The 27,555-nt window shown below is 36.5% G+C and overlaps 3 protein-coding genes, 4 non-coding genes and 3 pseudogenes across 8 annotated transcripts; 7 read left to right on the forward strand and 3 right to left on the reverse strand.

Annotated features, from left to right (window-relative positions):
- Positions 1-247: 247 nt before the first annotated feature.
- LOC111794926 (protein cornichon homolog 4-like) lies at positions 248-2,463 on the reverse strand. Of its 2 annotated transcripts, XM_023677121.1 has the most exons (5): positions 2,215-2,463; positions 1,941-2,071; positions 936-1,117; positions 571-693; positions 248-483 (listed from the first exon to the last, which is right to left on the reverse strand). In XM_023677121.1, the coding sequence occupies exons 2-5, from the start codon at positions 2,010-2,012 to the stop codon at positions 447-449; spliced, it is 414 nt and encodes a 137-aa protein (XP_023532889.1). In that variant the 5' UTR covers positions 2,013-2,071; positions 2,215-2,463; the 3' UTR covers positions 248-446. The 2 variants fall into 2 exon arrangements, with proteins under 2 accessions (XP_023532889.1, XP_023532890.1); XM_023677122.1 differs by lacking the exon at positions 2,215-2,463 and having other exon boundaries at positions 1,941-2,152.
- Positions 2,464-2,963: 500 nt separating this feature from the next.
- On the forward strand, positions 2,964-3,036 carry TRNAK-CUU. Its single transcript has one exon. It is a non-coding gene; the product is annotated as a tRNA-Lys (tRNA).
- A 63-nt stretch (positions 3,037-3,099) lies between these two features.
- Positions 3,100-3,172, forward strand: TRNAK-CUU. Its single transcript has one exon. It is a non-coding gene; the product is annotated as a tRNA-Lys (tRNA).
- Positions 3,173-3,235: 63 nt separating this feature from the next.
- Positions 3,236-3,308, forward strand: TRNAK-CUU. Its single transcript has one exon. It is a non-coding gene; the product is annotated as a tRNA-Lys (tRNA).
- Positions 3,309-3,492: 184 nt separating this feature from the next.
- Positions 3,493-3,565, forward strand: TRNAK-CUU. Its single transcript has one exon. It is a non-coding gene; the product is annotated as a tRNA-Lys (tRNA).
- Positions 3,566-6,271: 2,706 nt separating this feature from the next.
- On the forward strand, positions 6,272-9,265 carry LOC111794927. The gene has a single exon (XM_023677123.1). It carries the CDS (start codon positions 6,713-6,715, stop codon positions 9,071-9,073), a length of 2,361 nt encoding a protein of 786 aa, XP_023532891.1. The 5' UTR covers positions 6,272-6,712; the 3' UTR covers positions 9,074-9,265.
- A 6,345-nt stretch (positions 9,266-15,610) lies between these two features.
- LOC111794986 lies at positions 15,611-16,473 on the forward strand (annotated as a pseudogene).
- A 986-nt stretch (positions 16,474-17,459) lies between these two features.
- On the reverse strand, positions 17,460-19,566 carry LOC111796078 (IRK-interacting protein-like). The gene is made up of 2 exons (XM_023678764.1): positions 19,150-19,566; positions 17,460-19,064 (listed from the first exon to the last, which is right to left on the reverse strand). Exons 1-2 carry the CDS (start codon positions 19,237-19,239, stop codon positions 17,691-17,693), a joined length of 1,464 nt encoding a protein of 487 aa, XP_023534532.1. The 5' UTR covers positions 19,240-19,566; the 3' UTR covers positions 17,460-17,690.
- Positions 19,567-20,526: 960 nt separating this feature from the next.
- LOC111796272 lies at positions 20,527-20,623 on the reverse strand (annotated as a pseudogene).
- Positions 20,624-21,288: 665 nt separating this feature from the next.
- LOC111796109 lies at positions 21,289-24,841 on the forward strand (annotated as a pseudogene).
- Positions 24,842-27,555: the final 2,714 nt, after the last annotated feature.

A 27,555-nucleotide genomic window follows, 5' to 3' on the forward strand; every position in this document is an offset into this window, starting at 1 on the left:
ATTTTTGCAAGGACCAGGACTTCAAAATAAGTTAACAATTTTATACTTCTTCTCCTTCATCCTTGAAAGTATGGCATGTTATGAAAGTCCAAGTTTTTCAATTGATTAATAACACCAGAATGTAACAGGATATTTAAGGATATACTTCCCAGCTCAGAAAATTAATGAAACTAGGATGTAGGCTTAGGTAGAGCTGCNAATAAGAATCATATAAATATAGTTTCCAAATTTTGTTTACAAACATAAATGCAAAACAGGGGCAGCATTTAGTTGGCAATCAAGAAGAAAAAAGAAAACCCCTTTAGATGTTACTCACAAGGCAATCATTTGTCCAGAATTACAACACAATAAGATACCCTACGAGTAAAGAACACCAAACTTTGTAGTGAGTCGCACAGTGGCATTATCTCCTACTAGACAACAATTTGCAGCTCTGTTATTCCTATTCAAGAATCATGATCCTCCAACGCACTGTAAATCAACCTGCAAACACAGAGAAACAAAATTGAAGAGAGCAGAACAGTAGGATTCAACCAAATAACAAAACGGTCTCTCCTCCTCTTGGATTACCAAAATATGGAGAGAAAGAGAAGAGAAATAAGATAGACGAGTTTGAAAAGCCTTCGCTTCTTTTCCCAAGGTAACTGATTGAATATCTCGGTAACATCCACCAGGTGCTTTCGCTGAGTGTACCTAATCACCAGCAAAACACACATCAGATGGATAAAGAAGTTCGGCATGAATTACCAGCAATGAACAAGTCCAGTATTAAAGCCATAACCAACCCAATCTCTTTCAAAATATACAATTCATCCTTCATTTACAATCTTACCTCTTCAGCTTTTTTTTTTTTTCTTTTCAATTTATAGCATGCTGCCATGTTCCTCGATTTAGTAAACAGTCCAATCAAAGATGCAAGAATCAGAGAATCTTACAATCTTAAATTGTAATAGAGGTAGGGCACACAAAAGAATGACATAATCCAATGCCCTGTTAGAAGATAAAAGATGCACAAGACTCCTTGGGTGATGAACTCAGGTACCACCACTTTGTTTATTCGTGATGAGGAATCATAAGGATTGATATAATCAAACTCAAGATCAGCTAAGCACATCAGCTGCAACAAGTTTCAAAAGCATCATAAGTTCTTCAGTTCCAACATTGTTACACCAAAGGTATTAGAAAATTAACAATACAGTATTGTCAATCAAATATTCATATGTAGGGAATGGTTGTACTAATGACAGGGTATAAGCGAATTAAGATAGTAAGCTTCCAAAAATGGGCAGCTAGTATTTATAAACTACAATCCATCGCAAGGCAGCTAGTCAATCGACTTAAGGATAGCACAAGCAATTATGATTCACAGAGAACAGACAGAAGGGGAATCGACTTAAGCAAACATTGTTTATATCGAGAAATCAAGGGGCCTTCAAATCAAACATCAGACAGCTTCCTATCCATCTTCCTCTCTACAAGTGTCGTGGCTAAGAAATTTTAGACAAGTCTCTAGGCTGTTAATGCCGCCCCAGAAGGTAACTTAAACAATCAGGGTTTCCATCGAGCAATTTCGAATATGTCCACAAAAACACATCAGTATGCAGAAAAGTTAAGTAATTGCTAATTACAGCTCCTGCTCTCATTAACAAAAACACATATTTAGCGTCAAACTATATAAAATCTGAATTCTCCGGTGACTTCAAGAAAATTAACGGGCNGTAACTTAAACAATCAGGGTTTCCATCGAGCAATTTCGAATATGTCCACAAAAACACATCAGTATGCAGAAAAGTTAAGTAATTGCTAATTACAGCTCCTGCTCTCATTAACAAAAACACATATTTAGCGTCAAACAATATAAAATCTGAATTCTCCGGTGACTTCAAGAAAATTAACGGGAAAATACACAAAATATAGAAATTCTAGGGTTTAGAGACAACCTGGAAAACGACGAGTATGAGAAGCGCAATGATAAAGAAGAAAGAGAGGAGCCAGACGTAGATATCAGCCATAGAAATGCCCTCAACCAAGTCCCTGTCTCTTGTCTCTCTCCCTGTGTGTGCGATTTGAAATACGAACTCAATGCCGCATCATCGTCACCGAACGTACATGCTCCTGCGGTAGGGGAAATGGATTGGACAAGATGATGAAGGATTATAGGAAACGTGCAAAGTNCCCTGTCTCTTGTCTCTCTCCCTGTGTGTGCGATTTGAAATACAAACTCAATGCCGCAACATCGTCACCGAACATACATGCTCCTGCGGTAGGGGAAATGGATTGGACAAGATGATGAAGGATTATAGGAAACGTGCAAAGTGAACGCCGGCGATCATAATCCTTATGCACAAAGAAGCGACCGAATCTGGTTGATCGGAATTTCACAAAGCGACGGGAGGCTCCAGATTTTTTATTTTTTATTTTTTTATATATTTTTTATTTTTTTGAAGAACTTTTAGCTGCTTACTTGTTGCATATGCAATTCCTTCTTCGTCTTCTTTANACTTTTAGCTGCTTACTTGTTGCATATGCAATTCCTTCTTCTTCTTCTTCTTCTTCTTTATTTTTTTATTTTTTTTTTATTTTTTTTTATTTTTTTGGGTTAATTTGGACTCTAAATTGAAAAAAAAAATTATCCAATCATCCAATCAGACAAAATATAATTGAGGGACTACATTTTAAATTAAATAAACTTTTCCAAATCAAGTATGCTCAAGTTGAATTAAAAACCAATCTTTTTTTAAAAAAAATAAAATAATTTTAGTCCACTTTGGTTTTCACAATTAGAAAAAAACAAAACAAATTTTGTATTAAAAGAACTAATAAAATGATACATTCTCGTTAGAGTATTGGAATTTTAGTTCAGTATATTAAATTCATAGGATCGTTTAGAGAAAAATTCATAGGAAATTGTGAGAATAAATTATTTTATTAAATAAAATTTTAAATGTACATTTAAACAACAAGCCCGTCTAGCTCAGTTGGTAGAGCGCAAGGCTCTTAACCTTGTGGTCGTGGGTTCGAACCCCACGGTGGGCGCTTTTTGTTTTCATATCTTTGTATATTTTTTCAAAAGCCGACGAGTAGTGTCCAATTCAACAAGCCCGTCTAGCTCAGTTGGTAGAGCGCAAGGCTCTTAACCTTGTGGTCGTGGGTTCGAACCCCACGGTGGGCGCTTTTTGTTTTCATATCTTTGTATATTTTTTCAAAAGCCGACGAGTAGTGTCCAATTCAACAAGCCCGTCTAGCTCAGTTGGTAGAGCGCAAGGCTCTTAACCTTGTGGTCGTGGGTTCGAACCCCACGGTGGGCGCTTTTTGTTTTCATATCTTTTTATGTTATTTTGAAATATAAGGAGTAGTGACTAATTTAGCAACAAGCCCGTCTAGCTCAGTTGGTAGAGCGCAAGGCTCTTAACCTTGTGGTCGTGGGTTCGAGCCCTGTTTTCATATCTTTTTATATTTTTTTTAAATGTCAACTAGTGTCCAATTCAACAAGCCCGTCTAGCTCAGTTGGTAGAGCGCAAGGCTCTTAACCTTGTGGTCGTGGGTTCGAACCCCACGGTGGGCGTTTTTTAAATCTTTTCAATCTTTAATCTTTTGGGCTTTGCCATTTAAGTTGGGCCTCTCTGACTCGATTTAAACTCACTGATATTTTTTAATTTGTAGTCTAAATATATATATATACATGTCATCTAATGTCGCCCTAACCTAAGTTATTGTAATTCTAAATTTCTAGTATACAATCACATCAATAGAAACATATTCATAAGTATGTGGTTTACTCTTTTTAATTAGTTGATGTAATGTTTTTTTGAGAATTGGTTTTAGTTTCTCTAAAATAGATTTAATAAAATAATACATTTTTTTTATTAAAAAAAAAACAAAAAAAACAAAAAAAAAAAAGTCATTGGACGGTGAGGAAACTTTCACTGACCAGTAAGTTGACGTAATTATGACCAGGGATGGTAACCACGTGGCAGATAATAGGTGGATGGTGGGCCCAATATTCCTCTAATTATTACCCCTAAGCTTTAATAAATAAAAAGAAACCAAATTTGTGAAAAAAATGATTCTCTTATTTTACGGCTTTTCTACCGAGTTCATGTCGCCAGTTCATCTTTGCCGTACACGTGTCTGCCTCTTTAGCAATCATAGGCGACATGTACGGTGATGGGCCCTACCCCTTTATTTTAAAATCGAAGCCCAATAACAGAGAAAAGCCCAATTCATAACAATCATAATGGGCCGTAGCATGATTAAGATTCTGATACGTATGAAGGTGCGTCCCACGTCATATGCCATCTAAATCAGAAATTATTTCCAACAGTGGAATTTAATGATAGCTACCGACTTTATTTATTTATTTATTTATTTCGTAACTCATAATATTCCTTCAAGAACTATTCAAATACAATCGTAAAATACCAATTAAATTAATTTAACATTATTAAAATAGTTAAATATATAATATTATTACCAAAATTCAAATAAGAAAATGTACATGATTTCCACGTGGGCAGATCACAAGGAGACATGAGGATCGAAAATAAAAAAAGAAGGCCGTTCGAAGAAATTTTGTTTTAATTCCAAAAAATGAAAAAAATTAAGGCCATTAACCACGCAAAATTGGGTCCATAATACCAAACAAAATAGCGACGGAAGTACGGCAATAAAAAGAAAATAATAATAATAAAGTAAAAATAAAACCTGTGCGCACGCATTTTTATACAATTATAATAATAATAATTAATAATTAATATAGGGTTGTGGTGGGGTGAGTGATTGCAAATAGAAATTAAAAAAAATAGAAATTTAAAAAAAAATAGAAATTTAAAAAAATAGAATTTGATGATTCAGATCTGTTTTTCTTTTATTTGTTTGAAAATAAAGAAGAGAGAAAGAGAAGATTGTTTGAGTTAATTTGGTGTGTAATGGTTGAGGTTTGTTAATGAGCGGTCAATTTTAGAGGGTGCAGATCACAGTTGGGGCTGTTACTCAACTCTCCTCCTCCTAATAAAATGTCTTTATTCAATGAACAAAAGGACAATTAGAAATAAGTTTTATATTAACATACAAGAAAATAAAGAAATTAGGGATGGATGGGACAAATAAAAGGCTAATCAATGTTTTGTGTCCCATGCCACATCCACCAACATCGTACCATATGGTATTCAACTAATTCTTTTTTTTTTTTTTTTAATTATTTTATTTCATTGGACACTTTTAATCTCCATAAATATATTTTAAATTCTTTTGGTAGAAACTTTAATAGTCAGTTTATAAAATTTTAACATACTCACCTACATATTTTTATATGCAAGAAGCTGACGTTGGAATAAAAGGTAAATGTCTTTTTCTTGATATATCAAAAAACGTGAATAAAAGTGAAGAAATATTAGATAGCACAACAATTTTGAATATCGAATATCATTATGTTTATTTCGATATTGAGTGTTTGTCATTTTCATCAATAATGATATTTCGATATCTTTTTTTCGTAAATCATTAATTAAAAAATACATTCCGGATATTTTATTTAAATCAACGTCATAGTTCTTAAATTAAACATTTAATTTTATAATCTTATGAAGTTGAATAGTGATATTTTTTTTTTTCAAATTATAATCTTAAACTAATTAATAAACCATACTGATTCAATCAACAAAATACTTGAAATCAAACAGATAATCAGGCATATGATTTTTGTTATTAATTAAATATATTAAATGAAGGAAATGAAAAAGGCATAAATATATTTAAAAATAAAAAATAAAATGGGAGGAAAAAGTTAAAAACCTGAGCACATAATAAAAAGAATTGAAAATTGGAGGAGTGAAAGTATAAAGGGGGATTATGACAAGCTATTATTAATAACCTAATTTAACTCCAACTTGACTTTTCGAAAGAAATCATTTCCAGAGCATTATTTATTTATTTATTATTTTTTAATTTTTGTAAATTAAAAAAAAAATCAAATTATGACTTTATTATAATATTTAGAAAACGAAACAAATATTTGGAAAGAAAATGAAAAAGGAAGAAACGGACAAAGAAAGGGGTACCCCACAAGACCCACACAACAAGACACCAACAACATAAAAGAAAAATAATAAAATAATAATCCCCTTTTCTTTTTTTTTTTTTAATTTAATTTTAATTTTTTTGAGTGAAACCCAGCAAAGTGCGCGTGGAGTGTACTCTCCAATCAGGAGAGATTGATGAGTATGACACAACACAGTGTTCTCGTACGTGAGATTAAGATGCTACTACCTGATGGTAAGAGTTTTCCATCACAATTACCCACCCCGTATGTTGTTTTTCCACGCGCATCGATCCGCGTGTAAGCGCGTGAAATTTGAACACAGATCTCTTTTCTCGTCTCGGTCTCCCCTCCCTATTTCTCTTCCTCGTAGTGGTTATTCCCTCTTTCTCCCCTGGAATTTCGTCTTCCAACAGTTTTCAACTCTTTGTTTTTTCTAACACAAAACAATTTATCACATCACTGAAACACAATAACTGAGCTTTACCCAGTTTCCAATATCGGCCTCTCTAGATCGCCGGCCTCCGCCATGGAAGCTCGCCGGGATTCCCAGCGGCGGCCCCGGCCGGTTCAATGTACCACGTCGTTACACGCCAAAATCAACTCTGGATCCTGAACCAGCAACTGGGTCTTCCCTAAATTGTCTAAAGTTCGAAGCTTTTTTTCTAGGCCGCAATGGCGGCTACTAACGCCTCTACTCCGCCGCCGCCTACGGCAGTGGAGTCTGGCAGTTCCTCAGCTGATGAGCTGACTGCCAAAGCCGTACACAAGCGATACGAAGGACTGCTGGTGGTACGGACCAAGGCTATAAAGGGTAAAGGCGCTTGGTACTGGGCACACCTCGAGCCCATCCTCGTCCACAACACTGACACTGGTTTGCCTAAAGCCGTTAAACTCAGGTGCTCCTTATGCGACGCCGTTTTCTCTGCCTCCAACCCTTCCAGGACCGCCTCCGAGCATCTCAAGCGCGGCACTTGTCCCAATTTCAACTCTCTGCCCAAACCCATTTCCTCCGTTTCCCCTTCTTCTTTTTTATCTCCTGCTCCCACTTCTCCGCCTGCCCTTCAACACATCAACCGCAAACGAACCTCCTCTGCCGCCGCCGCCGCAGGTGGAGGCGGTAGTGGTGGGTCTTCTTACCAAGTCTCACCTCTTGCGATTGTGGATCCTTCGCGGTTCTGTGGCGAGTTGATGTATTCTCAATCAGTGGCGACGGCGGCCAGTGGCGGTGGCGGCGGCAGCGGTGGGGGTCTGTTGGCGCAGCAGCCACATTTGATGTTATCGGGAGGGAAAGAGGACTTGGGGGCGTTGGCTATGTTGGAGGACAGTGTGAAGAAGCTAAAGAGTCCAAAGACTTCTCCTGGGCCAACGCTGAGCAAGACGCAGATTGACTGCGCCCTCGATTTTCTCGCCGATTGGGTTTACGAATCCGGCGGCTCTGTATCGTTTTCAAGCCTGGAACATCCGAAATTCAGGGCGTTTCTCAACCAAGTTGGACTACCCTCGATTTCTCGCCGGGAATTTACGAGTTCGCGGTTGAATTTGAAATTCGAGGAGGCGAAAGCAGAGTCGGAAGTTAAGATTCGTGATGCGATGTTTTTCCAGCTCGCTTCCGATGGGTGGAAGGATAAAAACTACGCTGTTTTTGGCGTCGATAAGCTTGTGAATCTCACCGTGAATCTCCCCAATGGTACTAGCTTATACCGGCGGGCTGTGTTCGTCAGTGGCTCTGTTCCTTCTTCCTACGCTCAGGAAATTTTGTGGGAAACCGTTGCTGATATCAGTGGGAATGTGGTTCAACAGTGTGTAGGGATTGTAGCAGACAAGTTCAAGGCTAAAGCGCTTAAGAATTTGGAGAATCAAAATAACTGGATGGTCAATCTCTCTTGTCAGCTTCAGGGCTTTTCAAGTTTAGTTAAGGATTTCAGCAAGCAGCTCCCATTGTTCAAGACTGTGACTGAGCATTGTATAAAGCTTGCTAATTTCGTCAATTACAAGTCTCAGGTTCGTAATTGCTTCCATAAATTTCAGCTGCAAGAGTACGGCCACGCCGCTTTGCTCCGAGTGCCTCCTCGCGACCATGAGAAGCTCAACTCTGGTCCTGTTTTCACTTTAATGGATGACATTCTCAGCTTCTCTCGAGCTCTGCAGCTGGTCGTGCTCGACGAAACCTGCAAAATCGCTTCCATGGAGGACCCGATCGCTCGAGAAGTAGCAAAGTTGATTGGGGATGTGGGGTTCTGGAATGAATTGGAGGCAGTTCATAGTTTGGTTAAATTGGTAACAGAAATGGCTGTTGAGATTGAGAAAGATAGGCCATTGGTTGGGCAATGCCTCCCATTGTGGGATCAGCTGAGGGCGAAAGTGAAGGATTGGTGTTGTAAGTTTCAGATTGTTGAAGGGCCTGTTGAGAAAGTGATCGAAAAGAGGTTCAATAAAAACTACCACCCGGCTTGGGCGGCGGCGTTTATCCTTGATCCATTGTATTTGACAAGGGACACGAGCGGGAAGTACCTGCCGCCATTCAAATGCCTCACTCCTGATCAAGAGAAGGACGTGGATAAGCTGATAACCAGGCTGGTGTCGAGGGAGGAAGCTCACATTGCATTAATGGAGCTGATGAAATGGAGGACAGAAGGGCTTGATCCAGTTTATGCAAGAGCTGTACAAATGAAGGAAAGGGACCCTGTAAGTGGGAAGATGAGAGTGGCTAATCCACAAAGCAGTAGGCTTGTTTGGGAAACTTATCTTACAGAATTCAAGTCATTAGGGAAGGTTGCAGTGAGGCTGATTTTCCTTCATGCCACTTCCTGTGGTTTCAAATGCAACTGGTCTATGTTGAGATGGATGTCTTCTCATACTCACCAAAACCCTGGAATGGAGAGGGCACAGAAGTTGATATTCATTTCAGCTCATTCCAAGCTCGAGCGCAGGGATTTTTCCAGCGACGAAGACAAGGATGCCGAGCTTTTCTCCCTACCCAACGGTGAGGATGACGTTCTTAACGATGTTTTCGCCGATACATCCTCGGTGTAACGGTTTTCGATTTTTATTTTTAATTTTTTCTTCTTCTTCTTCTTCAGATTCTTAGGATTTATTGAATTCTTTTCACTGTGTTCGATTTTGGGGAAATGTAGGGTGGAAGAAACAGGGTTGTTCATATGAGATTGACTTTTGTATTCCTCGAAATGCATCGGCTTATCCATATTGTTCTATTTTTCCATGTCACTTCTGGTTTCATTCTTCATTACAACATTCCTCATTTTCCTTGGAATCATCATCATCATCATCATCCTCATATGAAACTAAAGGATTCTCATACCTTGATGAAGAAATTCTACTTCCAGTTATCGACATTACTCAATTTTTGGATCGCCATATCTTATATGACCATAGGATAGTCTCCAAGATTGTATTTTGAATTTCCCTCCCTGTCGTGTCGAGTCGAATTCGGCTTGTTTGCAATGTTTTATATTCCTTGAGTAACAAGCATTAGTGTGGGTACAGTTTGTTATGTGTGGTCCTTTTGTTAGATGGAAAAAATTATTAAAGAAGATTCGTTTAAAACTGTGGCATTTTTTAATTTTGAAATGGGCCCATTTCATCCCATCTTGAGCTTCATTTCTGGTCATCTGCAGCAAAGAAAATTGACGTTTTACCAGGAAGATAACCAAAGTGTGGGAAGTAACATTGGCGAGTTTCTCTGTGTTTTTGTTCACAGACACATTTGACAAAGATATCCTCGGACTTGCAAGACAGCATTAAGCACATAACCATACAGAACATAGTGAGTGAGTTGTTAGATGAAGTGAATGGATAATGATTAGAGTTGAAAATTTGGGGATGGAAAAAAAAAAGAAGAACTTTTGTGGTTGGTGGAAGGGCGTAGCGAGCAGCGGGGAGGAAGCTTTTCAGGAGGAGTGGCAGTGTTAATAGTAATGTATTGAACTGAAAACAAAGCAGTGGAAGTCATTTTCGAAGCTTTTGGTTGTGAGTGAGTGAGTGATGGAGAGACAAAAACCAGAAAATAAAAGAAAAGAACACCCATTTTTCCCTTAGAGTTATAAAACAAGATTGTAATTACAAATTATTGTCGGCAAACCTCATTCTAATGCTGACTGCTCACCAACTCACTTTTTTTTTTTTTTTTTTTTTTTTTTTTTACAATAAATAAAAAGAGAAATAATGATTAGTATTGGACGACAGCCTCTCCTTTACACAAGAATCTTTCCCCCTTCCAATGCTCTCTTAATTTAGTTGCCCCTTTCTGTTATCATTGCTCTTTCTTTTTTAATAATAATTATTATTTTTTTATTTTTTACAAACAAACATTTTCCTAACAAACCCTAAATATTTAACAACCATTTGAGGATAACTCAATCTTATCCCTTTTACCTAAAACAAATTATTGACCTTTACCTACACAGTAAATAATAATAATAATAATAAAATATTAACTTTTATTGACCAATTAATTTCAATTTACGAAATGTTGACCCTAATTTCAAAGTAAAGGGGAGGGCGCAGAGTTTTAGAAAAACAAAAGTTTAGGTGAGTTTAACACAAAACACAAAAACTCGATTTTAAAAAATTAAATTTAATCCTTCAGATATTTCAATTAATAAATAAATCTATAAACCATAGAATCTGTGAGTGAAGATTTAGATTCTTTTAATCACAGACAAAACCAAGGCGGTAAATTTATATTGACAAAAATAAAGAAAGGGGGGGAAAAAAGGACAAGTGGTCAAATGGCAAAATGGGAAAATTGAAAGAATTAAATACAATTTTTTTTTATTAAAGAAAAGTGTGGGGGAAAAAAAGAGAATAATATTGTACAAACAAGAGCATCGGTATCCGAGGCACGTGTCACTATCATGGTGTTTATAAAGTGCTTGAGGGCGTACGGGATGGCCCACCATCCAACTAATAATGATACCTGATTTATTTGGAATAATAATACTTGACTTATGTGTGGGTAATTATACGCTGCATGACCCTACACTATAGTCCCCACTCTCCTCCGTTACTTTGACCGTTCAGTCAATCCTTCTTTGACTTCTCCGGGTCCCACTCCCACTCCACTACGTGTACGCTTCTCTCTCCTTCCATCGTAAATATAGGACTAAACTTACCCAACTCCACCACTCCAAATTATTATTTTTTAATCTTTTTCTTTCATTTTTTAGAAATAAGATTTAATAATTCCGGGAAATTCTAGATATATTTCCTGTGAACCCACGTGCAGGTTTTTGCCAACTGTCCAAAATAAAAAATATATATTTTTTTGAATATATAAATTCTGGCCACGTGGTCCCTCGTCAGCGCAGGAAGAGGAGGAGGAGGAGGAGGAGGGAGGATAGATTCATGGGACGAGAGATCTACTTGAGTCAATGTCCGTACGATGACGTCACAGTCTAGTGTTCGTGATGTCTTTGCAGTTTGTCCAGACACGTAGGGGTAAATTCGTCATCTTCCTAGTTCCAGCTTTGATTCTACACTTACTATATTTACGCCTGTTCAAACGTCCAACTTCAATTATTTTGTTTTTTCTTTACTTAGTATTTTTCTTTTTCTTTTTTCCTTTTTTCTTTCAAAAAGTAAAATTTTGTGCTACAACTACAACTACCTGATTATTGACGAGTATTTCAATGATTATTGAATCTTATTTATTATTACTTTATTATTGGTTTATATATATATATTGTTAAATTCCTAAATTTGTAGTTTAGGGTTGAGAAAGTAAAGGGGAGAGAGTAGGCATGGCATTTGAATTGATAGCAATGGCATGTGGTTATGCTCATATTGTAGCCAACAATCTTAATGTCCAAGATATCATTATCAATCTCTTTTTCTCCTTTTTCTTTACAACATATATTCTCTTCCTCTTAAAATATTTAAATAAATTCATTTTAAAAAAAATAAAGTAAGCTTTTCCTTTTTCATAATGGAATAAACAACGACGTAAAAGAAAATCTTATCCATTTTAAATAATTAATTGCGTTTATTTGTACAAGAAAAGAATTCCAAATATAACAATCAAGACCCGGAACAAGGATATAAACTAAACTCGATTAGAGGTCAAATTAACCACTAATCCAAATAACATATTTTAATATTATATTAAAATGAGAATTTAAATTGATTGATAGCGGGTAATGAATGAGATTTTGAATGAAAAGAAGGAATAAAATTGATTAAAGAAGGTATGGAAAGAGTGATATATGATGATGGTGTCTCATATGCTCACTCTTAATTGTTGCCTATTTACTCAATCTCTCTTTCTCATAATTATTCCTAATCACAATAAACTTTTTGTAATAATATAAGATTATTACACTAAGCCAAAGTGTATATAAAGCTTGACATTTGAATGGTGCAGGGAAAGAAACGGCAGTTGTAGAAAGTCACGTGCGTTGTGAAAGTGGTCACGTGCTAACACTCGACACGGAGACAGTTGGGATCTTATGCGACAATACTCATAGAACTTTGCAAGTTGGTGTGCTTTGTCAATAGCCCTTTTCACCTTTCTTATTAAAATTGAACTCTCTTTTTCATGGTGGCTAAATACAATGCATTATTATTTAAAATTAAAAAAAAAAAAAGAATTATTATTATTATTATTTATTTCAGCTTTTTAGCTAAAAATTGGCCTGCTTTCACAGACAATAAACAAAATAATTGCTGACCATAACTTTTCACCCATTTATCGTATACATTATTGTCACCAATAACATTTTAGTTTCTACTTTATAATTTTTTTTTATATTCAAATGGATCTATAAAGTCTAAAGATGATTTAGTCAAAATTCAACCACTTTATGAATTTTATTTTTTCGTAATTAATTGAATTTTTGGGAGATCATTGACTTCCAAGTAATTAACTTTTTGGTGATTGGTTTAAAGGGAAAAGGTCTAAAAAGCTTCCAATATTAAATTTTAAGGGTAAAAATATATATATATATATAATAATAATAAAAATGAGAATTAATTGAGTGTAAGAATGTGGGGTTTTATGGTGTAGATTACTTTATTTAATTGATGGTTTGAAAATTGTGGCATACGTGGGGGCATCTTCATTTTACCATAATTATATTTGAATACCCTACCTACTTTTTATTTTCTATTTTTAGACTAATAATTTAATTTCCCCCACCCCTCAATTATCCTTTAATTTATTTTGGCTCATTAATTATTTATACATGTGCTTAAATTAATAATAAATTCACGTAATTATTAATCAGTATTTGATTACTCACAAAGTTAAAAACTTTTTTACCCNAATTCACGTAATTATTAATCAGTATTTGATTACTCACAAAGTTTTTAACTTTGTTACCTCTATAAATGAAATCAAAGACATATAGGGTATATAATTTGATATGATATATTTTGATTTATACATGGTGAAAGTGGTAATTTCACATGGGGGCAGGGTGCCCCTAGTTTCTAAAAGGGCGACTATATGTCCTTAAGGTAATGTATGGAATCTGATAATGAGATATGGTAGGTGTAGTAGTTTAGCACAAAAGCTACATATATTTTTATTTTGATTATTTCAATGAGTCACGTGGCGTAATTTATTAAACACCTTTAAGTCTATTCTATATTTAAATACAATATTCATAAACAATATGATGAATAATTATTACTATTTCTTAAGATGCAATCAAATACTAATGATGATATCGTATCGATTATGAATTTTTTTTGTTTAGTTTGAATTTTGGATGAAAAACATAATAATACGAGGATTAAAAGATGTATTGAAAGCAGTTTTGTTAAAAGTGAAGGTTGTAGGGTATAGGTCGGTAGCAAATTATTATGATGATCCTCTGATTTTGGTAAGACAATAGCCCTAAATTGATTGAATGTAGGGGAACTGGTTCTAGAATGCTTGAAAATGATGTAGAAATTTGACTTGAAATTGAAGGACACATTCCCTAAAGAAAAAGGAAGATTGGAAGATTGGTTAAATGAAAAGAGGGTTGTTAGGAGTGATTAAAGTTGCATTAATTATTGATGCTACGACATGAGGGTTCATTATATGAAGGTCAAAGTTATTAATAGAATCTATGTGTAGGGTTTTTAATTGGGCTTCACCTTCTACATCTACCATTTTTTCTTTTCATTTTTCATCTATGCATAATAATTCTAAAATCTAGAGTTATTCATAATTGGGTTATTTGGGTTATGGTTCGATGTTCTTCCCATTTATTTTATAAGTTCGGAAAGATAAGAGTTCTTATAAACCTCAAATGCGAGGAAAGTGGGAATTATACGGGTTGCATGTTGTTGAATCTTGTTTTTTTTTTTTTTTTTTTTTTTTTTTNTTTTTTTTTTTTTTTTTTTTTTTTTTTTTTTTTTTAAAGAAAAAGTAATATGTCAATATCTAGAATTTCTATTTATTTATGTATATTTATTTATTTCAATTTATATGATAGACTTAAAATATAGTTTAGTTTTAAAATTTAAAAAAATAAATAATCTAGATATGTGCATATATAATTGTTTCATAAAGGTTTAATACAAGCCAATTCAACCCCCTAGATGTTATATTTATTTGGTTAAATATTTCGTTTAGAGACATTTTCTTTATTTAATAAATCCTATTTAAAAATTCGAAAAATTCTTTTATTAACCGAATTTTGATTTTGAAACGAAACTCAAACTAGAAAAACGTTCGCTAGACACGTGTCGCCTTATAGAGGTCTCCACGTTTTGTCTTTCAAAACCACAACTTTCACTGTTCAATTTCCCTCCAATTTTCCTTTTCTTTCCTCCGATCGACGATCGCATTTTCGAAAGTTCCCTACTCTGGCCCAACTCTCTCTCCGCCGCGCCGCCGCCTCATTTCTACGGCCAAACTGTCGGCGACTCCGACTCCCATTCAGTTCCCTTCCCTGTTTGAAATTCGGTGAAGAATGGCCTGAACCCTCTCGAATTCTGTTCAGTCGGGTCGGATTCGGGTTTTGAAAGATGCAACGGGTACTGTAGATCGACCTGTGGGTCCGGTGGTTTATTGGATGTTTAGGGATCAACGAGTAAAAAACAACTGAGCGTTGATACACTCCGTGGATGAGGCCAACAAAGCAAATGTTCCTGTTGCTGTGGCATTCAATTTCTTCGATCAATTTTTGGGGGCAAAATCTCGGCAATTAGGGTTTATGCTAAGGGGCTTGCAACAACTTCAACATGATCTTGAAGAAACGATTCAAATACCTTTCTTCTTGTTCCAGGCGAGTTAATTTGTTGTCTAAGTTTAGGAACTAATGTTGTTTGTTGTCGTAATCCCTTTTTGGAGAACCTGGAAAAACGTAATTATTGATTTAGTTTGATTTCATGAAATACATTTATGCTTTATGAATCACTATGACTTGTAATCTTGTATCTTCGATTTCTTTGAGATTTTAACAAAATGCTAACTGGATTGGTTTGTCATGTTCCATTGGAGTTGCAATCAGGATTGCTTTATCTATGATTTCTTTAGTTTTGTGTGAGCATGGCTCATAGCTTTCTGGGTTAGCATTCTTAGGGGGAAGCTGAACAGACTATACCAAATTTCATTACAGAATGTGGGGCTTCACTTCTAGTCACAGACTTTTCGCCCTTCTGAGAAGTTCGTAAGTGTAAAGAGGAAATTTGTAAGAGGATAGATGAATCATTTAAAGTACATGAAGTTGATGCCCACTTAGAATGAGCACGACTCACAACAATGGTATGATATTGTTCACTTTGAGCATAAGCTCTCGTGGTTTCGCTTTGGGCTTCCTCAAAATGCCTCACGCCAATAGAGAGAGTATTCATTTCCTAAATTAGCAGATGTGAGACTTTCATCCAACACTCACAACGTGGTACCTATTTGGGTTGCATCCGAGAAATTGGAGTACAGTACCAAAACTCTAAGGGGGAAGATAAATAAGAAGCTCCCGGAATACCTTATTGATTTCCCTGCTCTGATTATACCAACTAAAAACTGGCCTTCTGCTAATACGTCTGTTGATTGGGAAAAACTTATCGCTGATAACTTGAGGTTAGAGCGTTACTTTGTTTTGTCTTCAATGTCTTCAAATTTGTTTATGTTGACATTTTATTGTTACCAGGAAAGGAGCTGATGTTCCTGAAATTGAATGGTGTAAACCAGGGGAAAAAGCGGCACTGGAAGTGATGATGGGTAGTAAAGATGGGTTTTTGACTAAGAGGCTGAAGAGCTATGCAAATGATGGGAACAATCCATTAAAACCTAAGGGCCTCTCTGGCCTCTCCCCATATTTAATCCGTTTGAATCTGTTTAGAGGACCGTAGTTAGCTCCTGTTTCAAATTGTATCGTTACGTCAATCCGTTTATTTGTTCATTTTGTCTGATTCCTTCTGTATGATATGTTTTGCATAATTTTTGAAGGCAGTTGAGGTGTTCCTTGAGGAGTTGATTGTTAGAAGGGAACTTGCTGATAATTACTGCTACCACCAGCCTCCTTATGATTCACTGCTTGGGGCTTGGGAATGGGCGGGTAAAACCTTGATGGACCATGCTTCCGATAAGCGAGAACATGTTTACTCCTAGGTGGGCTTTTGCTGTAATTGGGATTGTGGGTGTTAATATCCACTTGGCCATTGGTTTTGAAGTTATGTAGTGAGCGGTGAATTTTGAAGAGGGAGCTGTTATAAATGAAAGTCCATCTCGGGCTAATTTAGGGAATTTAGGGAATGATCATGGGTTTATAATCAAGGAATACACTCTCCATTGGTTTGAGACCTTCTAGGGAGCCCAAAAAGCAAAACCATGAGAGCTTATGCTCAAAGTGGACAATATCATACCATCGTGGAGAGTTATGTTCTTCTAACATTGTATCAGAGCTAGAGTCATGCCCTAAACTTAGTCGTAAATCCTCAAATGTTGAACAAAGAACTCCAAAAGAAAATGATTCGCAAAAGAAAAGGAGTCGTCGAAGGCATAGTCAAAAGAGTCGACCCTTAATTAAGGGTCAAATATTGAACAAAGAACTCCAAAAGAAAAGGAGTCGGGGCTCCTCGAAGGCATGGTCAAAAGAGTCAAGCCTCAATTAAGGGGAGGCGTACTTTGTTCGAGGGGAGGTGTTGGATGATGAAAGTCCCATGTCGGCTAATTGAATACACTCTCCATTGGTTTGCAAAGCCCTCTCCATTGATTTGCAAAATCACGAGAGTTTATGTTCAAAGTGGACAATATCATACCATTCTGGAGAGTCATGTTCACGGGAGCAGCTGGGATTGTAGGTGTTATTATCTTTTCAGTATCAGTTGCTTTGCTTCTTCCATTTTTTGCTGTTATTTCTATTGAATAAACTCACACTTGCTATAACACTTATCAGCTCTGGAACGCTTCCCAGATGGAGATGGTCTTCCATGGAAAGATGCACGGTTTTAATAATGTATATAGTTGGAAGGAACGAGCATTACCCATTATCAAGCAGTGTGCAATTATTCAATCGCTTTGACTATGGGAGAAGCATATTATTCAGCGTCTTCAACACTAATTAGAGAACAGACAGTAGAATTTCTAAAGAGAAGTTTCTAAACTTCTACTTCGATTATACCAATTCAACCACCTAAATCTCCTGTTTGGATTCCTATAAATTTTTCTTTTTCCCACCTCCAGATTGGATTGCCACGGTCACAAGTCGGCGGCGGTTGTGGCGGCGTTATACCTGCACAACACCTTGCATTTAATTACGCTGCCGTATACGTAGAAACCAGGGGCGACCATTATTCTGACTACCGACGGAATTAGCTTTCTGGCCTTGTCGCCGCTCACGTCCTCCATGTAAACGGAATCGAAAACGGCTTCTTTCTCAACTCTGAACATCGGAAGATTTGGATTAACGGAGTTGGCTAGAAGGTGCAGAAGCCACACGCTCTTCGACGCGCTGAAGAACGCTTGCAGCAGCGGCTCCGACCAAACTCTGTTCCATCCCAGCATATCCACGATTTCGCTCATTTTCCGGTCGCAAAATCGGCTGAAATCCTCGCTGAAATGTTTCGTTCCTTTGTTTAGAACCTCCTCCCACGTTAATTCATGGAGGATATTGAAACATCCGAAATTTGCTTCGCATCTTTCAATCGGATTAAGAACCGGAGTCGAGGCGTTCTTCTGAAATCCTATCGATTCGAAGTCCTCGAAGAAAGCTCGGTTTAGCAGAGCTTCGAGGTAGAAAAGCAAGATTCTAGGGTTCTTCGAGAACGATATTTTGACATCGTAAGGTTCAAGAAGAACGGAAATTCTTTCGTATACTTTGGCTCCGACGTGTCGGAGTTGCGGAGTGAGTGACCGGCTGAGAAACCGGATCGACGATCGAGATTCCGATACCGAAACTAAGAAATGTTCGATTACATGCTTCTGATTCGTCTGGTGAAAACTCTGGATTTTATGATACTTCCCAATTTGCCAAGGCGAATTGCCGGCGCTGCACGCGCTGCACTCTTGGAGTCCGGATTTCAAATTGTGGCAATACGATTCGAGTTTGTCCAGTTTCCTCTCCAATTCGGCCATGGCGTATTTTAATCTAGAAGCTTCTGTAATAGCCTCGTCTCTCTTCCTCGTCGTCTGAACCAGCTTCTGCGAGAGCTCCGTCAAAGCGGCCCTCCATTGCTCTTCTCGAGCCGTTAAGGCCGACGACTCGTTAATCGATTTCGGACTCTTCCGCGTCAACGACGAAATTAGGGATTTGAAAATGCCATTAGGACTCGGGATGGAGAAATACGTTTGTTTATTAACGCGATTGTTGTTATCTAGAGGAACGACGGAGAACTTCTCCCTCGCGTGAGGACGGCACCGGCTGCACGACACTACATCTGAACTCGACACGGAATCCGACTCCGACTCGGACCGTTTCCTAATCGTCTGCGATTTCCCATTATTGCTCCGATCATCCGCCCGATTCAGCGGCGTCGTCGGGTGGTGCTTCAATCTAGTTCCCCGGTCCGACGCTGCCACCCGATTCTCAGCATCAAAATCCTCCTCCAGCTCTTCCTCCTCGCATTCTAGAATCTGCAACAAAACTAATGAAATTCCCGAGAAACAAACAAACAAACAAAGAGGCGAAATGTTAGAAACTCCGGGTAGTAACACTCACCGGCGTGAAATGGGATCGTGAGTGGCGGTGGGGGGTCGGAGTAGCAGAGGAAGAAAAGGAAATGAAGGAGGTGGGAGAAGAAGCAGCCATGGGTGAATTGAGAAGAGTTACAGGCAAATTCCAGTTTGTGCAATGTGCAAAGCAAGAGGTATGTGTGTTGCGTTTCAGTTACTTAGGTAGCAGTTTCCGTCGTCTTGTAATCATGATTACGATTCAGATTACCATAGATAAGAGGTTTCTCAACCCTTTGGCCAGCGAAAAGATTCAAAAAACAAGACGCTCTTAAATTTTGACACCCATGCTGGCAAACCAAATTCCATTCCCCAAAACATAATAAAATGGGGAAAATCCAAAAATATTAAAAAATAATAATGACCAATGAAATGCAAGTGTATTAAATTCAGAACCCGCTCTCCCCTTCATTCATTCATGCATATAAATTGTAACCTTCCATTTTTACTTTATATTCCCTGTAAAACTTTTATGTTAAAAAAAAAAAAAGAAGAGAGAATGGGATTTCAAGGAAGGAGCGTGGAGAGGTAGTACAAAGATGGGAGTATTAAATGTATGGATATAGTGATTGAAATGGTTGGCTATGAAAAAGGGTAGGGAATAGTAGTGTGGGTTTAGAGAAATAAATGAAGGAATGAGAAAGAGAGAGAGAGAGAGAGAGAGGGTTAAATGGAAAGGCATTGAATTGAATGTGGTTGTTGTCAACATTTAAGTCTCACATCCCATTCCTTCCAACTCCGCCTCTCCTCATTTATTGCATATCTTGACGCAACTGCCTTGCCTTGCCTTGCCTTGCCTTGCGTACCCCCTTCGGCTGTTTCAATGGGGCAAGGCCCAGGCATCTGCTACTGCGAGCCAGGCTTTGCCCAAACCCATGGGGGCGGCTTACATATTTGTTGTATTCTCGCATTCGCATCACTGCCCCCATCATGTCTTCTTACTCCCTCCCTCTGCACCAGAAATAAAGCTTAAATTACTCTTTTCACCCCACCCTTTTTCAAAACCTACCCCACCAAACCATGGCTGTATTTCTTTTCTTTTTAAACCAAACATTAACTTTGTAACGGCTCATATCCACCGCCAGTAGATATTGTTCTAAGGCTTTAAAACGCGTCTACTAGAAAAATGTTTCCACAATCTTATAAAATGTGATTTATTCTTCTCTCCCACCAACGCGTGACATCACAATCCACTCCCTTAGAGGCCCAGCGTTCTTGTTGGCACTTTTTCCTTTTTTTCAATCGATGTGGGACCGCCACCAAATCCTCTCCTCTTTGGGGCCAGCGTCTTTACTGACACACCCCTCTTGTCTACCCCTTTCGGGGAACAGCGAGAAGGTTGACATATCATCCGGTGTCTGGCTCTAATACCATTTCTCGATTTGTGCGTGTCATCCTTGTATAGGAGCCATGCTAGTCTTCTTTGCATCATTCCAATTTTATCCGATGTCCTCAATGTGGAGCATCACAAACTCTAAATTTTAAGGTTATATCTACCAATTCTGTTGTATAATAAAAGATTTTTTTGTGAAAATAACACAATTCAATAATGGGTATATTAGTGATGTAATTGACATTATGACATCCATCTTTTAATTATATATTTTAAATTAAGAATATGGTAACATCCGTGTAGCATAGTTTGTGTATATATGTTCATATATAAATATAATGTAAATGGAGATTAAATTGTCACACAAATATTATCTTAATAATATGATAGAGAAAAAAGAAAGATAAAACTTTAAAGTTTGTGTCTATTTCATTATTAAATTTTAAAAAATAGTTGACAGGTCTCAAAATGACTATTTTTTATGTCCGTTATAATACTTTCTAATAAATCATTAAATTTTTGACGGTATGTATTATTCGTTTTTTAATTTTGGGGTTTACTAAAAAAAATTAAATACAATCCCATAAGCAACTCAATATATCTAAATAGATAGATAATTTTAAAAGCTTTTTTTTAATAACTAATAAATACAAAAATTTAAAACTTATTAAATATAAAGATTAAATTCACATACTTATTAAATACTTTTCCAAATTTACCATAAAAGAGAGAGAGAGAGAGGAAAAATAGTATTATTTAAAAATAATTTTAGGGTGTGATTAAATTTGTTGCAAAAATTAAAATTTGAGTGAATTTCATATGGGAGTCGAGAGATGAGAAATGTTGATACTTTTCTTCTGGCGTTGATTTTGTCCAAACGCACGCGGTTTGTTATTTTCGTCCAAAAAACGTTTAATCGGAATTATCTTCATAATTTTGTTTTAGGGGCGCTTTCTTCTTCTCGAATTAGTCCTCCGCCGTTCGTTGATTCCACTGGTCGGCATTTTCTTTTTCAATTCCTTTCTTCCCTTTTCAATTCTTCATCCTCCCCCAATTAACCCCAACATGTTTCCCAATCGGCTCTGAAATCACATCTTCGCGGCTGCTTTTTTATACCGATTTCGCAGGCCGTTCGTGATTTTCATCGCTTCGCTTTGCGAGATCAGGATTCAGGAGCAGCCATGTCTTGGAATGTGTTCAAATTCTGCACGGCGCTGCGTGCTTTGGGTTCCATCATGATCCTCTTAGTTCTAGGTATAGTCGGTCTCTCCTATTACGCTTTGGTCGTCGTCAACTATGGTCCGGCTCTCTTTCGCGGAGGCCTCAATTCGCTTACAGCTCTCCTAGTCTTGCTCTTGTTTCATTCTTTGGTAATATATTTTCCTCTTTTAGCTGCAATTACACATATTGTGCACTTGGCGAACTGTTGCTTTGACCTTCGACAATTTAGCTTCCTGGGATCCTCAGGACTTCCTGATATTCTTTTTCCTTTTTTCCGGAATGATTCCTGGAACGCGAATTTCGACTTAGCTTAAGAGGAGTTGCTTAGAAAATGTAAAATTGTGGAAAATTTAACATTGTAGTGCAGAAAGTTATGGCTTATTGTGTATTGAATAAAAGTTGTGGGGCTTAGAGTTCAAAATATGAGGCAATCTTCAGATTTCTTGAAAACACAAACTTAAGATTACCTTCTACATTCGCCAATTGCTCTAGGTGACCGCCGTTTGGTTTTTCCTTTATTTCTACTGACCCGAATTTATTATCTCGTGGAAGAGCGTTATGATAGAATAGAGTATCTCTGAGATTCTTCTTTTTGGTTGGTTGAGAAAACAACGGTACTTTGGGCCAGAATAAATAAAAAGAAAATAAGTACTAGCCTTATTCTGAATTTGAAATGATACGTTGTAATATTTGTGTGTTCATCTTTAGAATAGCATATGTACATTCATATAGCTTCAAACCTTCAATTTACCAATCGCAGTTGGTGATGTTACTATGGAGCTACTTTTCTGTTGTACTAACAAATCCGGGGTGTGTTCCACCTCATTGGAGACCTGAGTCGGATGAAGAGAAAGGGGATGCTGATCCATTAATGGCATCAGAATACAACAATGATCCNGGGTTTTCTGATATTGCACATATCACTTGTAGCAGCCAATACCACGACAATAGAGGTAATTCCTCCTAGAAGTAGTACTTTGTTTGTTTTGCTTTTAACCATTTAAAAGGGGCTGAATTGGTTTATGGGATATTTGATTCACCGTTGTCAGGCATATGAGAAGAAAACCACCCCGAAGTGGCATTTTGATCTTGGTCGCAGAAAGAACTTCGAGCAGGTATCTTCTTCTCAACTTATTGGCTTCTTCCTTGCGAACATTCAATTATTGATGGTATAACTATCTGTTGTTGCCCCACAGCTAGACGTTTGTTTTCTTATTGATGTCCTTATTTAGTTATAACCTACCCGAGGTTTGATACTCTCTCTCTACCAAAGTTTCTTCCTCTAGTAGGTACCCCACTGCTCTCAGCTTACAGAACTCCCTTACTTCCCATCTTTTCCAAGATAGATTTAAATTTGTCTGTATTCCAAAATGACATGTTGTTCCTAACCACATCCCTTTCTTATATTCATGACAACCGACCGACACTATTTCACTGCTCCCTTTCCTTTTTGTAAGAGTGAGTGCAAGCAAATTACATTGGCTGTGGCTTTAATCCTATCGATTGAAACTGTAGTAATTTGATTGAGTAGTCAAATGTATCATTATCACATATTTTATTATAACAAACTAGAAAATTCATCATCCGCGAAGATTCATATCAATAATATCCTACAGAGTCTCAACGTTTTGTAGTAATCTCTACAATTCCAATATCTGAGAAAATAAATTCTTAAAAACTGATCTCAACTTGGGAAAACTACCCAAAATTCCAAATTGTGAAATTAAAAATGGATGGCTTGTGCCATGGGACAACTTTGGATTCATTGCATCAATTATTTATATGCTGGAGTTCTTTTGCATGTATCACTAAATTCATTCGTGAATCAGGTTTTTGGAATGGATAAGAAGTACTGGTTTATCCCTGCATATTCTCAAGATGACTTAAAGCGGATGCCTAATCTCCAAGGCCTTGAATATCCAATGAGGTCAGACACGAANAACTTATTGGCTTCTTCCTTGCGAACATTCAATTATTGATGGTATAACTATCTGTTGTTGCCCCACAGCTAGACGTTTGTTTTCTTATTGATGTCCTTATTTAGTTATAACCTACCCGAGGTTTGATACTCTCTCTCTACCAAAGTTTCTTCCTCTAGTAGGTACCCCACTGCTCTCAGCTTACAGAACTCCCTTACTTCCCATCTTTCCCAAGATGGATTTAAATTTGTCTGTATTCCAAAATGACATGTTGTTCCCAACCACATCCCTATCTTATATTCATGACAACCGACCGACACTATTTCACTGCTCCCTTTCCTTTTTGTAAGAGCGAGTGCAAGCAAATTACATTGGCTGTGGCTTTAATCCTATCGATTGAAACTGTCTAGTAATTTGATTGAGCTAGTCAAATGTATCATTATCACATATTTTATTATAACGAACTAGAAAATTCATCATCCGCGAAGATTCATATCAATAATATCCTACAGAGTCTCAACGTTTTGTAGTAATCTCTACAATTCCAATATCTGAGAAAATAAATTCTTAAAAACTGATCTCAACTTGGGAAAACTACCCAAAATTCCAAATTGTGAAATTAAAAATGGATGGCTTGTGCCATGGGACAACTTTGGATTCATTGCATCAATTATTTATATGCTGGAGTTCTTTTGCATGTATCACTAAATTCATTCGTGAATCAGGTTTTTGGAATGGATAAGAAGTACTGGTTTATCCCTGCATATTCTCAAGATGACTTAAAGCGGATGCCTAATCTCCAAGGCCTTGAATATCCAATGAGGTCAGACACGAATCTACTTCAGGAATTGTAAAATCAATCTCACAGTAAACCTGTAAGCTTTCATTGTTTGATACAAAGTGAATTGTATCGAGGGGAGAGCCTGAGCCCAGAAGATGTCACCTTGATCCTTAAATTGAATGAATGACAGGTCGGTTTAAATTTCTAACAAACAAATCATAAAGAATGGCCTTCTTCAGGTGGTGCCCTGTATAATATTAGTTGGAAAAGCCATTTGTTTGCTGAATGATGCACAAATTTTAGCTCTGTATCCAGTTTTAGCACAATGTAATCTCTTTTCTCTTCTGTGTATATTTGTTTGTATGAAAACCGACTTAGTTTGGAGATGTAGCGTGTTATGTTGGTGCATCTGCATCATATCAGCCCACCCCATAAGGTCTCAGAAATACTTTCAGAAGGCTCCCTCTATGGAAACTTCGACCCCTTTTGTTCTAAATTAGCAGGTGGCTCTTCTATTCAAATCTTGTTCGACTACCAAGCTTTTGCAGATTATTATGATTATATTTATTATTATTATTATGTTCAGTCTCATCTTGTAAGTCAGTGACGGATGGCCGGGGCTGCGCCCGCGGTTTCCCTCCATGTGCATGTGAAAGGGAGAAAAGATCAAGATTGTTGAGTTGACGTGAATAATTAATTGGGAGCCTGAAATTTAATTTTTGAACAATAAAATAATACGGAATTCTAACAATGTTGTAAACATTTCTTAATACGTAACGTGGTATTTATCTATAGTATATAGATTGAGGTTTCTATACTGTCTAATTTTTTATAAATTACTCGCAAAAAGGTAAAAAGATTCGTAAACTCAATAATTTCAAATCAAATTTGATCAATGCACAAAAACATAAGCAAAATTGAAAATTTTCAATCAATGCACAAAAACATAAGCAAAATTGAACAAATTTTCAATTAGTTCAATGGTCTCCTTTGTTAAGTTTGTATCATAAATAAGCTTATAATTTATTGAAAGCATGTGAACAGATGATTATTTAAAAGAAACTCATCAAAGGATAGAAATGTCTTCGAAGTTAATATTACAATATTTGTCAAGTTTGTAAGGCAAGGCAAGTTGATACATCTCAACAAATTTAGAAATAGTGACTCGTAACAAGTTNCTCTTTTCTCTTCTGTGTATATTTGTTTGTATGAAAACCGACTTAGTTTGGAGATGTAGCGTGTTATGTTGGTGCATCTGCATCATATCAGCCCACCCCATAAGGTCTCAGAAATACTTTCAGAAGGCTCCCTCTATGGAAACTTCGACCCCTTTTGTTCTAAATTAGCAGGTGGCTCTTCTATTCAAATCTTGTTCGACTACCAAGCTTTTGCAGATTATTATGATTATATTTATTATTATTATTATGTTCAGTCTCATCTTGTAAGTCAGTGACGGATGGCCGGGGCTGCGCCCGCGGTTTCCCTCCATGTGCATGTGAAAGGGAGAAAAGATCAAGATTGTTGAGTTGACGTGAATAATTAATTGGGAGCCTGAAATTTAATTTTTGAACAATAAAATAATACGGAATTCTAACAATGTTGTAAACATTTCTTAATACGTAACGTGGTATTTATCTATAGTATATAGATTGAGGTTTCTATACTGTCTAATTTTTTATAAATTACTCGCAAAAAGGTAAAAAGATTCGTAAACTCAATAATTTCAAATCAAATTTGATCAATGCACAAAAACATAAGCAAAATTGAAAATTTTCAATCAATGCACAAAAACATAAGCAAAATTGAACAAATTTTCAATTAGTTCAATGGTCTCCTTTGTTAAGTTTGTATCATAAATAAGCTTATAATTTATTGAAAGCATGTGAACAGATGATTATTTAAAAGAAACTCATCAAAGGATAGAAATGTCTTCGAAGTTAATATTACAATATTTGTCAAGTTTGTAAGGCAAGGCAAGTTGATACATCTCAACAAATTTAGAAATAGTGACTCGTAACAAGTTTATATATATATATATATTAAAGTTTTAAAAGTTACATGACCTCAATTAACAAATAAATCATCAAAAATCATGTGCGTAACCCTTTTACCTTAATTTTGATTGACCATGACATTCGAGAACGGCAAGCCACCGAAAGTTGGGCAAATGCAAAACTCAACAAGGAGATTCCCAATAGGTTTAAGGGATGATATGGTCAAGCCTAGCATCAAACTTAAACTAGTGCTAAATGGTTTAAACCTTCAACNATTTCTTAATACGTAACGTGGTATTTATCTATAGTATATAGATTGAGGTTTCTATACTGTCTAATATTTGCTAAATTACTCGCAAAAAGGTAAAAAGATTCGTAAACTCAATAATTTCAAATCAAATTTGATCCATGCACAAAAACATAAGCAAAATTCTCAATTGAACTGTTAAGTTTGTATCATATATAAGTTTATAATTTATTGAAAGCATGTGAACATATGATTATTTAAAAGAAACTCATCAAAGGATAGAAATGTCTTCGAAGTTAATATTACAATATTTGTCGAGTTTGTAAGGCAAGGCAAGTTGATACAACTCAACAAATTTAGAAATAGTGACTCGTAATAAGTTTAGATAATATATATATATATATATATATATATATATATATTAAAGTTTTAAAAGTTACATGACCTCAATTAACAAATAAATCATCAAAAATCATATGCGTAACCCTTTTACCTTACTTTTGATTGACCATGACATTCGAGAACGGCAAGCCACCGAATGTTGGGCAAATGCAAAATTCAACAAGGAGATTCCCAATAGGTTTAAGGGATGATATGGTCAAGCCTAGCACCAAACTTAAACTAGTGCTAAATGGTTTAAACCTTCAACGATGATCAGTTAACAAAGGTACAGGTCTAATCGTCCAAACATTCAATAATCAAGTTGAGGTTATCAATGTAACAACTATGCACTTATTGGTTTAATGTTGCATTTAGTACTACTCTAGCTAGTCACCATTGATTGTACATTTGAGTGTTCATCTAGACAATGCACCCATTACAAACTTCGTGATGGATATGGATCTAAATTTAATGTTATCTTAGTACCCCTCCTATAACTTAACTTAAATGTAACAACTA

Source organism: Cucurbita pepo, chromosome LG05 (genome assembly GCF_002806865.2).
Source record: "Cucurbita pepo subsp. pepo cultivar mu-cu-16 chromosome LG05, ASM280686v2, whole genome shotgun sequence".
In the NCBI taxonomy this organism is placed as follows: Eukaryota; Viridiplantae; Streptophyta; class Magnoliopsida; order Cucurbitales; family Cucurbitaceae; genus Cucurbita; species Cucurbita pepo.